The sequence below is a fragment of the Calypte anna genome, chromosome 11 (genome assembly GCF_003957555.1).
Source record: "Calypte anna isolate BGI_N300 chromosome 11, bCalAnn1_v1.p, whole genome shotgun sequence".
NCBI lineage: Eukaryota > Metazoa > Chordata > Aves > Apodiformes > Trochilidae > Calypte > Calypte anna.
In genome coordinates this window covers 10,894,454-10,910,812 of record NC_044257.1, presented here as the reverse complement: position 1 = coordinate 10,910,812, position 16,359 = coordinate 10,894,454, and the positions used below count along the sequence as shown (strand labels likewise).

The 16,359-nt window shown below is 40.4% G+C and overlaps 1 protein-coding gene across 1 annotated transcript in view; it reads left to right on the top strand.

Annotated features, from left to right (window-relative positions):
• The first annotated feature begins 3,627 nt into the window (after positions 1 to 3,627).
• The window catches only part of LOC115598951 (transcription initiation factor TFIID subunit 4-like), a 132,774-nt gene continuing 120,042 nt past the window's right edge, over positions 3,628 to 16,359 (top strand). Inside the window, exons 1-2 of the mRNA XM_030457972.1 lie at positions 3,628 to 4,777; positions 8,579 to 8,751. Of these exons, the coding sequence (XP_030313832.1) occupies positions 3,628 to 4,777; positions 8,579 to 8,751 (1,323 nt within the window). The remainder of the gene's footprint in view (positions 4,778 to 8,578; positions 8,752 to 16,359) is intronic.

The following is a 16,359-nucleotide window of genomic DNA, read 5'->3' as shown; positions in this document are numbered from 1 at the left end:
AACTGTTATTACCCCCTGCAGCCGAACCATGGCAGTTGTACTTCTGTCACATTGTGAGTTATTAATGAAAATCTGAGGCTGGAAGCAGGGCACAAATTTTAACAGTCTTGATAAATGAACAGCAACTTGTGGTGGGTTTTCTTTCACAGGCAATTTTAAAGCCATGCTTGGAAGTTAACTTTCCTAACAGTTATTCTGTTTAAATACAACATAATTCAGGAAAGATAGTACTTAAATTAGTTGTGATGATCCCAGTGGCTTCTCTGGTTTTTGTATTTTTTTATTCTGTACATATTTAACTTCTAAAAATGAAAGAGCAGTAAATTTGTTCACAAACATGTTTTCTATGATGAAAAGCATGTAAATATTTGAGAAATAATTTTGTAATAGAAGGATGAATACAGAAGTGCACAGAGATTCAGCAGTTCAGTAGAAGTTGCATTCCTTACATGAAAGTGCAAGCCCAAAGCCATTTTTAGCCACAAGTTTATATACATTCTTATGTATGTTGTCACTTCTTGACTTGAAGTGTCCAACATGAATTAGTATACATCACATTTTGTTAAATAAAATTTTCTATTATACTTTGTTATTCTCTGTGCTCATATATATCTAAAATGGCTCATTTATGAAAAAGTGAGTGACAAGAAATATTAATATTTTATAGAATACCCACCCACAAATGTACTGTAATTAAAAGTAAATTATTTTCAAAGTCATATAAATCATAACTTGCTCATTTCTCATTCCAGTGGGAAGATTACTTTTTATCTTCTAAAATTACAAAGCAGTGAAGTTCTGGCTGGTTTTTATGGAGACACCAAGTTTAATGTTGTAGTGATAGGGTAATATATAATAGAACTTTTTGTTTTATAGTCAGAACTTGTTGAAGAACTATGTCTAAACTTCCATGCTCTTATAAAAATGGGAGATAGTGGTATGCAAATGAAGTCCAGGATCAGGGCAAATAATTGAAGGAAGCAGGGAGTCTTCTCTGGTTAAACGAATAAAATGTAATACTCCTAATAAAATAATAGTGGATATATGCTAACAGTCTCCCAGCTCAAATGAATACTTTTTTTTTGTGTAATAGCAAATTGAGTCATAGTCTGTTAAAAGTTTTAATTATCATAGAATCATAGAATCATAGAATTAGCCGGGTTGGAAGGGACCTCAGAGATCATCTAGTCCAACCCTTGACCCACCGGAGCAGTTGCTAGACCATGGCACTGAGTGCCACATCCAGTCTTTTTTTAAATGTCTCCAGGGACGGAGAATCTACCACCTCTCCGGGCAGTCCATTCCATAGCCTGATCACCCGCTCCGTGAAGAAATTCTTTCTAATATCTAACCTAAACCTCCCCTGGCACAACTTAAGACTGTGTCCTCTTGTCTTGTTGATGGTCGTCTGTGAAAAGAGTCCAGTTCCCACCTCGCTACAGCCTCCTTTCAGGTAGTTGTAGACAGCAATGAGGTCTCCCCTGAGCCTCCTCTTCTTCAGGCTGAACAGTCCCAGCTCTCTCAGCCTCTCCTCATAGGGCCTGTGCTCGAGTCCCTTCACCAGCCTGGTTGCCCTCCTTTGGACCTGTTCCAGGACCTCTACATCCTTCTTAAACTGAGGGGCCCAGAACTGGACACAGTACTCGAGGTGTGGCCTAACCAGTGCTGAGTACAGGGGAAGAATCACCTCCCTGGACCTGCTGGTGACGCTGTTTTTGATACAGGCCAGGATGCCATTGGCCTTCTTGGCCACCTGGGCACACTGCTGGCTCATGTTCAGTTTCTTGTCGATGCAGACTCCCAGGTCCCTTTCTGCCTGGCTGCTCTCCAGCCACTCTGTCCCCAGCCTGTAGCGCTGCATGGGGTTGTTGTGGCCAAAGTGCAGGACCCGGCACTTGGCCTTGTTGAACCTCATCCCATTGGAATCGGCCCAGCTCTCTAGTCTGTCCAGGTCCCTCTGCAGAGCCCTCCTGCCTTCGAGTTGGTCCACACTTCCTCCCAGCTTGGTGTCATCTGCGAATTTGCTGATGACATATTTCGACATATTTCTACATATTCTATGTAGAAACATTTGTTAAAAGTCTAAGTTTAATTCAGCTGTAACATTCCTTAAAAGCAATACTCATTTGCTAAGCAAATTTTTGATGTATAGATCTCCTGTGTACATTTAATTTTTTTTTTTTATAAGTACTACTCTGTTTCCACATTAACTTACTGCATCATCTCCCGTTTATATGTCTTGACCATAGCTGTGGGCCTTCAGTACATTCACTGGCCACTGTATTTAACTGCACCATTTTAATTTCATGAGATATTTAAACTTATCCTAATTAAACTGATGCAACCTAATTTTAATGCCTTTTAAAAGTTGTTAATTTTGATTCATCAAAAACCCTATCCTAAAGGTAGAAACAGAAATTGAGGAAAAACTGCCCCAAATAAAAATGTAGCCTACATTGAGAGGAAACAGATGGTAACATGGCAGTTATTAGCAGTTTAGTCTTGTGACTCAAGTCATATAATGTATGACTTAACAAATGGAGTCTGAGAATGCAGAAGAGTTGTGTGGACATGTGCACTGTGAGTCCTTCACTCATATCCATCAGTGGGTTGAGCAACTGAAGGTGGGTTATTCACAAACCTTTTAAAATTTTGTTGAAAAGTCATGGATGTCACAAAATGAAGAATGAGTAGCCATTTCAGGTGACAGAGCAGCAGCTCAAATACATTAAAGTTTGCAGACATTAGTGCTATTGCAGGCCAGCAGGGACAGGTAATGGAATTCAAGCTGCTTTCTGCTGTCAGTGTCACAAAATCCCTGGTGGTTATCACTTGCATACAACAGATAAAATGAACTGTGGGCCATAGCTATTCATAGGAGAAAAATAGTTTATTTGGAAAGCTGCACCAAAGAAACTGCTGTGTCACTAGTCTAAGAAATTATCGTTTAGAATCACCGTTTTTCTCTCAAATAGTGTTTTTTAATGCATTAGGCATTAGGTTCCCTTCCGTGAAAGGGTTATCACGCCAGGCCAAGCCAGTACAGCACATGTGCTTTTAGTTTTTGGTAAGCTTGAAGAAAACTGTTCAACCGTCCTCATAGGGTACAAAGTGGCGGCAATTCACACAATTACGGCAGCTTTGCTAGCTTGAAGAAAACTGTTCAACCGTCCTCATAGGGTACAAAGTGGCGGCAATTCACACAGTTACGGCAGCTTTGCTACCAAGAGATAACGGCAGACAATTCCCATGGTGCGAGCTCACAGCCCTGGGTACCAGATCCGCAGACCTCCTCCTGTTAAATCCCTGTAGTTACAGCAGACAGAAGTCTCTTACCCCCCCGCCCTGCACCGCCCAGGCACCTGTCTGGACACAGAGCTGCCGCTCGTCCTCTCCGGGGGGCAGGGGAACCACCTCCCGCCCTCTGACCGCCGCTCCCCTCCCTCACGCCGCCGCCGCCCCTCAGCCGTTGGCGGGCGGAGCTCACCGGGCTGCCACGAGACCGCCCCGCGCCGCGCCCCGCCCCCGCCGGCGGGAGGAGGAAGCCGCCCCCTCCCAGAGTGCCTCGCGCGCGGCAGAGGCCGGCGCGCCTGCGCGCTGCGCGGCCGGCTCCCAGCTCAGCGCAAGATGGCGGCGGGCGCCTCGGACCCCCTGGAAGAGATGCTGCTCTTCTCCGAGGAGGTGGACGAGAAGGCGGTCAGCGACCTGGTGGGCTCCTTGGAATCGCAGCTGGCCGGCGGCCGGGGCTCCGCCGAGGCGCCCCAGCCCAGGACCACCGCCCCGTCCCAGCAGCAGCCGCAGCAGCAGCAGCAGCACCAGGGGAGCCTAGCGGGGGGCAGCAGCCCTGTCCGGCAGCAGCAAGGGCAGCCCGCGTCTCCTCCCGCTCTCGGGACAGAGGAAGCGACGGGCTGCCCCGGAGCCGCGGAGAGCCGAGCCTCTGTCCAGGGGCCGCTCCTCTCCCCGTCCCCCCCGGCGGCGGCGGCAGCAGCGGCGGCGGCAGCGGCGGCGGCGGCAGTGAGGGGAGTGAGTGTAAACAGTAGTAGTGTGCAGCAATCACATGGAGCGGCTCTCCTCAGCAGCAGCAGCGGCGGCAGCAGCAGCAGCCCCGGCGCACCCGCCGCCCCTGCCCCGCCGCAGCCCGCTGCCCCCCCGCCTGCCGGCGCCCCTGCCCAGCCTGTCAACAACCATGTGGCTGTCGGCGCCGCTGCCCGGGACGCGGGGAGCCCCAGCCCCAGCGGCAGCCCGCCCGCCGCCCACAGCGCACAGCCGACGCAACGCGCCGAGGCCGCGGGGGGGAGCGGGACCCCGGCGGGGAGCGGAGGGCCGGCGGGAGCGGCGGAGGGTGCCGCTGCCACTCCGCTCCCCGGCGAGGCGGCGCCCAACGGGGAGGGCGCGGGGGGCCGGCCGGCGGCAGTCCCTCCAGTCAGCAGCCACGGCAGAGCCGACGCCGCCACAGCACAGACCAAGCCCGCGCACGGCCCGCTCCCCGCAGTAAACGCACTCAGTAACTCCGCCAGCCCCGCGCCCGCCGGCGCGGCCGCCCCACCGGGGCAGGGCTCTGTCGCCACCTGCGCCCCGCCGGCCCCCGCCGCGCCCAAGCTAGCGGTCAGCGCTGCCGGCATCGCCAAGGCGGGAGCTACCCCCCCGGCCGCCCCTCAGGCGCTGTCGCCCCGGCCGGCGCTGGGCGCTGCCCCCAGGATCGTGGCCCCCCAGCTGATCGTGAGGCCGCCTCAGCAGACCACCATCCAGCTGCCCCCCGGCTTCACTATCCCGCCCGGTAAGTGGGAACGCTGCACTCGGGGGGGTCCCGTTGTCTCTAACGTTTTTTCTTGTCCAAGGGTTTTTTGGTCGTTTTATTTTTGGTTTTTATTGGTGTTTTTCCCTCAAAGTTGTCGCCTTCCCGCTGCTCGACGTGCTGGAAACAAAAGGGTAGCAACCTGTCTGAGCTACGTGTGACAAACGGGCTGCTGTTAATGAGGGTGTAATTGGTACGGGACGGGCGGTTGCTAATGCAAAGTAATTATGACTGTTGGTTGATGAGTTACTTGTTTTGTCTCGGGCAGAGAGTGGCAGTCGCGGTGTTCGGTAATGGTGTAGAGATCACTTACGCACAAGATAAGAAGTTAGGGTGTTAGAATAATTTAAATATATGTTTTAAAGGATTGACTCTGTTTTCTGCTTTACTGCTCAAAGTCTGGGAAAGTTTTTCTTCTTCAAAGACTGTCTTCTGCCGTGAATCAGGTGGCAAGATACAGGCGAATTTGTGGAATTTAATCTAAAATGTTTTATTTCAGTAAGTGTGATGGTGTCATTTTCCGCAGCATCTGGGCAGTCTGCATCACTGACTTTTATTTCAAATGATGATAAATACTTCGAATTGCTTTCTGTTTAATCTCCTTTTAGTTTCCTAACTTTCATTGCCAAAAGTTCTGCAAGGTTGTTACCTAATTAAAACAGCATTCCTTCATCTAACTATATTGTTTCATCTGAAATTTTGAAGGGTTCTGTGCTCCTCTATGTGTGGATTCTAATGTTGCAAAAAGTTGGTAACTTTGTGCTTTGTTGGTTTAGGAGATGATTTAACATTAAAACTGATTTTTTTTCTGGTAATATTGATAGCAGGGTAGTACATGGAGAGTTTTATGCAGTCTGAAATTACTTTTTTCTTCCACCATACTTCTTGATAGTTAATACCTAAGATAATGGGAGCAAAAATGTGATAGTGGAGAAGTTTGTTTCTAAGTAGACTTCGTAGTTGTGGCCAGGACCATAGGTCATGGAACTCCTGCTCCACAGTCTTGTGGTTCAACCAGATAAAGCTCAGTGGTTTCACGAAGACCCAACTAACTTAGAACATTTTTATGTTAGAACAGTTGTTATTACTTAGAAGAGTTGTTATTCAGACTGCTTTAGTGCCTTTAGCCCTTGATTTCCTGTTGTTAATCTGTTTGATAATAAATATATGCATACGATACCCCATAATTTTGCATACAGTTTCTGAAATCGTTTGTGTCAATAAATAGTTTTGCTGTTTAATTTTCAAACGGAAGAGAAAAAAACACAAATCCTGGAAAGCAATCTGGTCCAAGGTTTAAAAAATGTTGGAGTAATACTGTAGACAGTTATAATTTTATTTCAAGACTTTGAAATCTGTAACATTTGCTTAAACTTGAAGGTAGTAAGTTCTAAGATGAACACATTCAGGAAATGCAATGTTATTTTTGAGTTCTTTACTCTGTAAATCAGTGGATAATTTATAATTAATTTTGAAACGCCTATATTGTAAACTTCTGGCTAAAGTAGAACTTCAGAATCAGTTTTCGAGAATAGCTTATTTTAACATATTATACTTAGAAAGTGGGTATTTTATCTTTATGTGGATTGACAGTAAGGAAAAATTAATCTCATAATTTAACCATTTTCTAATTTGTATATATCATTCTTCCTTTAAAATAAATGTTAATTTCTCCAAAACATAACATTAATACATGAGCATTTATGCATCTGTAATGGTAATATGTAACTTCTAGTGAAGCTGTGTGTCATGTGTTGCTATTAATTTGTCCATTCCATTAATTCTTTTTCTTATTCAGAATTAGTTTTAGAAAATGGGAAGCTAAATTAATGAAACTCTTGTGAATCAGTGCAGTGCAATTAGCGTGTGTATTTTGTAATGCATGGTAGGCATTATCCTATGAAGATTTTTATATACGGTTCAGAACATAATCAGAGATGTGACACCTCTTTGGCCAGTTGGCAACTTACTCTTTTTTGTGTGTCTGAGATAGCTTAGGAATGGCATACATCAGATATATCATAATTTTACAGGTTTTTTTCAAATATAAACCCTGAGGTTTGGTGCTTGAAAGGTTAGTTGACCTGAAATGTTATATCTTCAAATATTTCTTTTAATGTTTGGTTTCCCCCCCAGCTCTTAAAATTTACTCTCAGGGTTTTGAAAGAGAGTTAGGGTCATGTCCTTTAGTCGTGGTGCTTGCTGTGGCTCTCTGCCTTTTCCCTCTAAGCCTGATTTCCACAACTGTTTAGTTTGTAGTGGCAGAAATTTCCTTTCTCGTTGTGCTTCCAGCAGTGATAGTTGGCTGGAATACCTAAGACTTTGTGAGTGAGGACTTTTATTGGTGCTGCAGTCCACTCACTTGTTCATCCCAGGACTGCAGTCTGTATTTCTTTGCCAGACTCCAAACGACTTTCTTGGTATAAGGTACTTTCAGAATTTGTTATGTGCTTGATATAATAGTGTTTAGATTTCTTTGTCCTCACCATATGTTGCCAGTCATGTCTATTTACTGAGGTAGTTTGGGTTTTTTGGTTTGTTTTTTTTTCTGGGAAGGTAATAATTAGAAGTGGATGTAAGCTTTTACCATTCTTATTTTTCCTTGAGATGTTAAATATATATATAAGCAGTTTGCACCTACAGATAAATTGCATCAGCAATGTCTACTGACTTTATCAAAGAGTAGAGCTTGACTTCCTTGATCTCTATTTTTTTTTGTTCTCCAGTAGTTACAAGCAAGATGTTTTTTCTGTGTATAGACCCATGGTATCTTATGTCATATCTAGGTAGAATTAATAAAATGTGTTCTGTAACTAACTTGGACATTCTTGTAAAATAATCTGAGAAACTGCTGATTAATTAAGAGAACAATAGGAAGCAGATGACATACATTTGTTTTTGTCTTGAATGAAGTGTGAATCTTCAGATGATTCAGGGACCAACAACCATTTTCTCCCCTTTTCTCTCCTGTTGATTGTGGAGAACTTAGGCTGGTTACACCCTGGCCCAAACTTGATGGCACTGCCTGTGTTGTGTAAAAGGCTGCTTTTTGTGAAATATGTTAGTAGAAAAATAATCTGAAAGTATTGTCATTTACTTCCTGTTGGTCTTAGAAAATGCTTGCCAAGTACCCTGCTAATTACAAAACAATCTTTGGTGTTTTCCTAAAATATCTACACTTGTGTCATTTTGTGCTGAGGAGCAGTAGCATTGGTTCTCTGGGCCTGACACTATTTTTTCTTTGTGACTAAACCACAGGTAGTGACTTCTACTGTAGCGTGATGATGGGTGACAATAGATCCATGTGTTAATACTCGACAATTAACTAAATCCCAAGTATTGTGTACTCAGAAATGTTTCTGGCCTAATGTTTGCATGTACACATCCCTTAAAGCTGCTGTTTTAGTAAAGCTCTCATGTCATAGTCCCTGATAGATTCATGCTAAATTCTGTTTTCATCTACTGGCATTACAGTTTACTTTTAATGAATGTTTCTAATTTTATTCTGCTGACCTAGACTGCTGAAGCTTGCTTTATAGCTATACTTTAAAGTGACAATTTTGTTAATTTCTCTTATCCATAAACCGCAGTTATTTGGATTCCAAACTGAATTGGATATTAATTTTTGTCTGCTAGAAGGTGCTCCTTTTTGTCTTTGAAGTAAACTTTCATGTTACACCAGAATAATAAAAAAGATTAAAAAGTGCAGTGAAATACATTAATTTTAATCTGTACTTCTTTATATGTAATTCTTTAAAGTTACTATGACTTTGTTCTTGTTAGGTATGGTCCTGGTGCGCACGGATGCTGGACAGCTTGTAATGGTGCCTCAGCAGGCTCTAGCACAGGCTCAGATGCAGGCTCAAGTACAAACACAGGGACAAGGTCCCACCAGCATTTCACCAAGACTTTCAGTGCCCACAAGTGGCCCTGTTTTTCGCCTGTCAACAATTCAGGTATGTCTGGCTGTATTTCACTTCTCTGCATTATGTTTTCTTCTGCCTTACACGATTAGCTCATATGTTTTTGCAAATGTGCTTTCCTCCCACTTTTTTTTTTGTTGTTGTTGTAAAACCAGGAAATACTTATTCAAATACAGTTTATTTTCTGGGGCCTAGGAGCTTTTTTGTATTTCAGAAAAAGATCTACTTTGTAGGGTCTCTCAAGACGATGTTCGGACTGTGAGATCATTGGAGGCTGGAAGGCTCAGTCTTAGCCAGAACGTTCTTAGGTCTGTGTGCCACTGGTTGAGAAAGTGTTCCTTGTTCCTCTGAAATGTAAGCATTCTAGAACCCCTGCATGCTGAATTGGATGCACAGGGTAGGTAGATTTCACTGGAAAGGAGAAAGCCAAGCACATGCAATACAAGAATTTACAATAATTAACTTCTCTAATATACTTTATTCAAAAGTAAAGTTTGATTCCTTTGATTCACTCCTGGGTGTGATTCTTCTGTACTTAAAATTTTGTCTGTTGTGACGTTTTCTTTTTTATTTGGATTGACAGGATAGCATGCTATCAGACTCTTCAGTGGAGTGTGTTTATTTCAACTCAGAACTGATTTCTTTTCAAGGGTGAACATGTATTGCTTCTTTTTAAATTAGTTGGTAGGAATATTATAAGGGTGGGTTTTTAGCCTTGGGCCACTTAGATCTAGAGTTGAACTATCTTACTAAAATATAGTGGCACACATCTTTGGATGGTAGTACAGAACAGCTATGCCATAATAGTAATAGATAGAGTTTAAGGTAGGTTTGCTTAACATTTTGCAGAATTGGTAAGTAATTCTGACTAGAAAGAGAAGAAGAGATCAAATTGTCTTGATAGCTTTTTAACTGATTGTTGTACAGGTTGCTTGAAATAACTTAGACATACATTTCCTGATGTTTAATATTAGCTTACTGTACCATTATATGCTATGTACATTACATCGTTTATAGTCTACAAGATTAATTCAAAGTTTTATCTACAAGTTTAATTCAAAACAGAAAATGATGAACTTTTCAGAAGAGAAGGAAGCCAGAATAAAACTAGAGACTTGAAAAAGCAGTCTAAAACACTGAGTAGCAGCTAGAATTTAAACTTGAGAAACCAGTATCACTAGAAAGATTGCTGCTCAGTGGATCATATCTCAGGAAAGACAGAAATAAAAGTCTGGAAACACTTGAAGAACTTAAAGCTCTTGTAAGAGAGATAAGTACAGTATTGTCTGGAATTTGTAAATTAAGTCTTTGCAGAAAAGTCAGCCATTTAATGTTTAAAATGTGATATCTGGAAGGATAAAGTGTCTTGTAGAAGCCTTCTAAGAAAAATGTTTCAGGAAAAATAAACATAGAGATAAACCTGTGTTAATTTTGAGTGTTTTTAACTCATTTGAGGACAACAAAAATCCAGACAAGTTCTTTTCAGTTTGTCTGTCTGTGGTTGTTTGGGGCTTTCTTTGTAAATAAGCACAGTGAGTTCTTCAGTAGTGACTCCATGACTGTATAGCACACATTGTAGCAATGGATCGCGAGACAAGTGGGTAGCACAAATGCAAAACAGTAATTGTGGAGTGGGACTGTGCCAAGAATATGATCTCAGTTTATTAAAATGAGTTTGTTTTAGCTGGTTTTGTTTCATACTGTTAGTTTTCATGTAAATTTAGCTGCTGTGGCCAGCATTCAGAATTAGAGTTCAGAGTGAAACATTCGTAGCAAATTAAGTCTTAACAAAGAATATCTTGGAAACTTTTGAGGAATGGATCTTTATTGTACTTAAAATCTTAAGAAGCATAAAAAAATGCTTTGTATGTTCAGGTCTTTATTACAAGACTGCAGTCTGGATCCCAAAGTCATCCTTAAGATGCGTGCATAAAAAATGTTTTAGAAGTGTAAGTTATTTTTTTGAGTAGTAATTATGATTAATCAAGGAAAAGGATCAAGTTCTAAAATACAGGAAATAGTATGGAAAAAATTTTTTTCAGTGAGTTTGTAGTTTAACTTTTTTGTTTTAGATCAAATTCTGATGTGTCAAAGCTAGATTCTGTCAATCAAAATTTCAGTAGAAATTTAAATTGTATGGAAAATAATGTTCTGTGCTTTAATTTCAATAAAGTATAATATTAAAGAGCCCTATTCTTCACTGTGACTGAAACAAAAAATTGTCAATGACATTAGCTCAAGACAGGCAGAATATAAACTTTAATTGCTTGGGTCCTCTGAAATATTTTGAAGATTGATAAGCATTTCAGAAATGCTTGAGTAAGTACAATTGTACTGTGAAATAGTTTTAGGTTAGGTTCAATTGTAAGATTGCAGGTGACTCTAATGAGGGGATATTAATTACAGCAAGCTCTTGGGTTTTTTATGGAAAAAAATGCTAAATATTAAAGTATATTTAAAAAAGCATTTTCAGATTGTGAGACCTTCTGCTGAGAATTTCAGCTTCTTGATGCAGCTACCAAAGGCTTGACTTTTGAAAATTGGTGTTCAGTGTTTTATGTTAAAATACTCAGTCTTATGGAAGGCTATAATGTTTTGATGTGTTAAGAAGTACAATTTTGTTGCACTGTGAACACATGTTCTGTGATAACATAATTGCTAGAAACAATATATCTAGTGGAAGTGAAAAGAACTGGATGTTTAAAGAGAATACTGGTTTGAGTTAACTGCATAATTTTAATTGAAAAAATCATTATTTTATTTCACTTTTAATTTTTAATTGGTATTAATTTTAGGTGAATATTAAAAAGTAATGTTGCCAGTTTTAACTGCTGTAGGATCATAGTTAAGGCACAGGATTTTTAGGAAGCAAGCTTTAATTTGTCAGAACTTTGGTTGCTCTTAGAAAAGTTTTGTGCTTTGTTCTTGTGCTACAAGCAGGTCAAATACTATGGCTTTGCTTGCATTACCGTGGTCTTCAGAGCTAATAAGTATATTCAGAAGTCTTTAAAAACAGGTTATTTCTCCTGCATTAAATTTTGCCGCCACATCTTGTTTTGAAGCTTGTACTTGTGGAATTATGAAAAATAGGTAGGTGCTGCCATCTAGTTTTTCTTTGGTGCATTTCTTCTGTTTATCTACTTTGGTTTGTACAATTTATGGCTTTTTGTGCTTTTGATGCATAAAAATGCATGATGCATTTAATTTTGTTTGCTGGTTTCAGTATCTTAATACCCAGATTTACACTCGTAACCAAAAAGAAAAAAAAAACTTATTTTAAATTGTTTTAAATTAAATTTACTTTGTTAGTTAAAAAAATTTAAGTGCTGCTGCATACCAGGAATGTAAAGTGAGTATCATACAGGAAAGACAATGTTAGCCTGGCCATCAATAGTTTGTTACAGAGTAGCTTTTGTTGGAACCTACTAACCAGGTGAAATAGTGTGTTGGAATTTTCATGGGAGTGCTGTTGAAAATGGATCTGGTTTACTAATGCTTTTGTTTCAAGTTCGAAAATTTGTTTTTTCAGTATTGTTTTATATATTTTTAGCAGTCTGTAAAGGCAGTGTAGTAGTCTGATGGCCTAGTCCAAATATTTAGGCATGTAAGTGGGCTATTTAACAATTCTGCTACAAATAAGATTACCAGTCACTTGGTTTTTTTCATTGCATAAGTAGTCCAGTCAATATGTATGGATGTTTTTTGTGTTTCTATGTTAAGTTTCAATTAACTTTCACTTTACTATAATTTTTCAAAGTGGAAAAAAAGTCTTTTGAACTTGTGAAAAGTGCTGAATCACCTGCTCTGGAAGTGGTTATAACTTTGCTATGAAATGTTTGATGCAGACAACAGCAGCTTAGTCTTTGCCATCACATGAGATGCTGAGAGCAGTTCTGAACTTGGCTGGTGTTTCACAAGCTGTTTTTGCTAAAGCAGAGCCTTTCAAATCTGAGATAGTTCCGATATGCCTGTATTTTCAGCAATGCTTTTATGTAATTATGACATCTTTTAGTTTTGGTAATTTTTTTCTTGTTTATTGTTATGTCTTTTTTAACTCTTTTTCCACACTTTCTGCTTTTTAGGCAAATGCTTATTTTACTGCTTGGAGAAATTGCAAGGAAATTCATAAATCTTCATTGTTGCCTGACATGCATTATGTCTATTATCCAATAAGCTATTCAGTACTATTTCTTTTGTATAGGCAGTATTTTTTTCAGGCAATATTCTGCACAGGACACTGTGTTAGCAGGGTAGGTTGAAAGGCCAGAGAAAGTGAATGTGAGGTCTTGATTATGCTTTAACCACAAAACCATTTTCCTTCCTTTCTTTCATGTTGGGTGAATCTTCTCTGCATAAGCAAACACTAAGTTCTTACCACTTACAAATTCTACTGTGTACATTTTCATAGCATAGCTTATCTTTTAACACTTCTTAGAAAGTACTCAAACATTAGTAAGGCTGTAAAATTAAACACACAAAGATCAGGAAATGCTGTAAAGAAGGTTCCTAACGGTCTAATAGTTGCTGCCATGTGTAAATGGATTATTCTTTTAATTTCTACATCGTGGAGGCTGGACAGTCTTAATGAAGAAAAAATTAATTTTTTTTTCTGCACTGTTCAGTGCATTGCTCTAGGCTTTTTTTCTGCATATTATCTAAGCCCCCTTCTTAAGTGGGAATTAATAACCAAGCAGTTTTTTTTTTTTAAAGCTTATCCCTGTAACAACTTTCTCAACAATGCTGTTAAGGGGATTATCAGCCTCCTTTTATAAGTAGAAAATGGAGCCTAATTGTTTGTTTCAAATATTAAATTAAAAATACTGCTTAAGTTTGTTGTTGTTGTTTGATTTCCTTGTCTTTAGTTGCAGCCATGACCACTCCTGGTTCTAAACTTTATATTTCAAGTTGTCTGCTCTTAAAAATATGACATAAGAATATTGGTTGCAATAGATATCGAGATTGGCATTCAGCACAAGAACTGAGCAATTGAGGCAGGGGTAGAAACTTATTATAGAGCCAAAATTCAGCTGCTTTTTATCCACCAGATTCTTGATGAATTCTAGTGATTATAGATGAACCAGCCACTTCACTGGGGAATGAGAAAGTACTTTGGTAGTTTCTTACATAGGTATTTGCTCACACCAACAGGATGCTGAGACTTCAGAACCCCTGGTTTCTTAAGGTTTTCTTTAGTGGCCTCAAGGCCCTCTGCCTATCTTGTCTAATTGCTCCCAGACCTTATCTTGCTTCCTCAATGTCCTTCTGGTTTGTAAACCCAGAAGGGTCACCATGAATATGAGGAACACAGCAGCATCTCACTGCTTTGGATTCTTATGCTTGACTCCAGTGATGCTGTGATGTTCCTGAACTGTGGTGGCAATGAAGGTTCTGCCTCTGTTGGCTGGCTTTAATATTAGACATTCTGCCTCAAATAATGTTCTGGAAATGTCAAGTTTTTTCAAGGGCTAGTACTTCTACTATATTTTTATCAGAGTGCAAAAATCAAATCCCTGACATAAAAATTGCTCTGCAACCGATGTTTTATTGCACGTTCCAGGTGAACCATAGCCAAAAGAATTGAGGGAGTCAGTAAATATGAGAAGTTTCTCCATAAACTCTTCAGAAATTTAACTGTCAAAGACAGAACTTGGTATTGAGTGGTACCATAACTTAACAGTAAGTAGAGCTACCAGCCATACCTATGAGAAAGGCTGTGTGGATTAGTTACTCGAAAAAGAGATAGCAGATTTAGCATATGCTTCTGCCAGTGTCTGCAATCCCACATTAGTTTTCTCATTGTTTATTGTCTGAGGCATCAGGGCATCTTATCATGGCCTGTTTTGTTTTTGTGAAGTGTTCTGGATTCATGATTGAAAATAAAAATTGAGTTATATTTCAGATTTTGCGAATTTAAATGTAAGCTTAGCGGTCATATTCTGTTAAAATTGAGTTTTGCATTGTACCCAGTGAAGCCATGTACTGGAAGATGTAGAAGGAGGTGTTGTGATGTGTATTGTGATAAACTTGCCCCTGCTTTTGTGTTAACATTTGTTCAAATGCTCTTGACATAGTTTCATTCTTCCTTTTCTGACTGATAGTGGTCAAGTTAATTCACAGGACTGATGATGAAATGATGTATGCAACATCCTTGCTAAAAGTGAGCTCTTCTGCTTAGTGGTGCAGAGACTGTTTCCAGTACCCTGGTGTTCATCAGTAGGTGGTACTGCAGTCTAAAATACAGGTGTGCCACAAACCTGTGTCCAAGGATTTACATACATCACTGTATTAACCTGTGGCAGTTTAAATTGTCTTGATGTTATACAGCCATGAATACACAGTGCAGTCCCTAAAACTGGTGTAGTCCTGCCTTGGCAGTGACAGATACTGTGGCATATTTTGCCCACATTTAAGTGCCTCATTTGTTTAAATGCAGCCTTGTATGTTCCTTCAAATATAAAGGCAGTAGTTACAATGAGATTCACTTCTATTTACACCTTGAGCTTTGCCTCTATTCCTGTGTCCAGTGCTCTGGGGGGAAGGTCTAGTTAGGAAAGTTAAGAGGTAGTTATTTAGGAAGTGGATTTCTGGGGCACAGAGTAATTCCACACTGATTTCTTCCATAAACAGTTATAATGTGCACTGGCTGCCTCTGTGGAAGTGACTTATTGCACCCTGAAACTGGAGTCATTTGGATTGCCATGAAGATGGTCAGAGGGCTGGGGCGTCTCTCCTATGAAGACAGTCTGAGAGAGTTTGGGTTGTTCAGCCTGGCTTTGAGAATATACTCTAGTGCCTTCCAGTACCTGAGGGCTGTCACAGGAGAGGTACTTTTTAGCAGGGCATGTAATGATATGACAAGAGGGAATGGTTTTAAACTGATAGAGAGTAGACTTTGATTAGCTATTAGGAAGACATTCTTTCCTGTTTGGGTGGTGAGACACTGGCACAGGTTGCCCAGGGAAGTTGTGGCTGCCCCCTCCCTGGAGGTGTTCAAGGCCAGGTTGGATGGGGCCTTGAGCAACCTGGTCTAGTGGAAGGTGTCCCTGACCACGCAGGGGGTTTGGAACTAGATGATCTTTAAGGTCTCCTCCAACACAGACTCTTTTATGATTATCTGCATGACTTGTGGAGGCAGAATTGAAACATCCTAATGGGAGATCCATTTTGAAATCCTTATTTTCACAGTAGCACTGTGCTGTACTCTACTCACAATTTTGAACCTCTCTGTGTAGACAGAGCCAGCACAAGTCTATATACCAAAGCCTACATTAAGCTTTCTCAAGTGTCCCCATGGAGATTGGTAAGGGAGTATATGCTGTTTTCATTTGTGTTCTGGTTTCCATCCCATTAATGTCTGAGTGCAGGGGAAAAGTCTCTTAAACATTAATTTCATATGTTTAGGAAATGCAAAAGTATGTGATGTGTCTAATCAAAAATATACAGTTACATCTGAAAATATATTCCTTTCCAAGCCTCTCTTGGTAATTTTGGAATTTAATAATATCATACTAAATCTTAGCAATTTTTCTTTAAATAACATCATAAATTCTTTTAGATTGTTTCTGTAGAATCTTGACACAATGGGTTATGATTTTTTTATGTAATGTTGATAATTTTTGTTTTCTCAATTTTTGATGGATT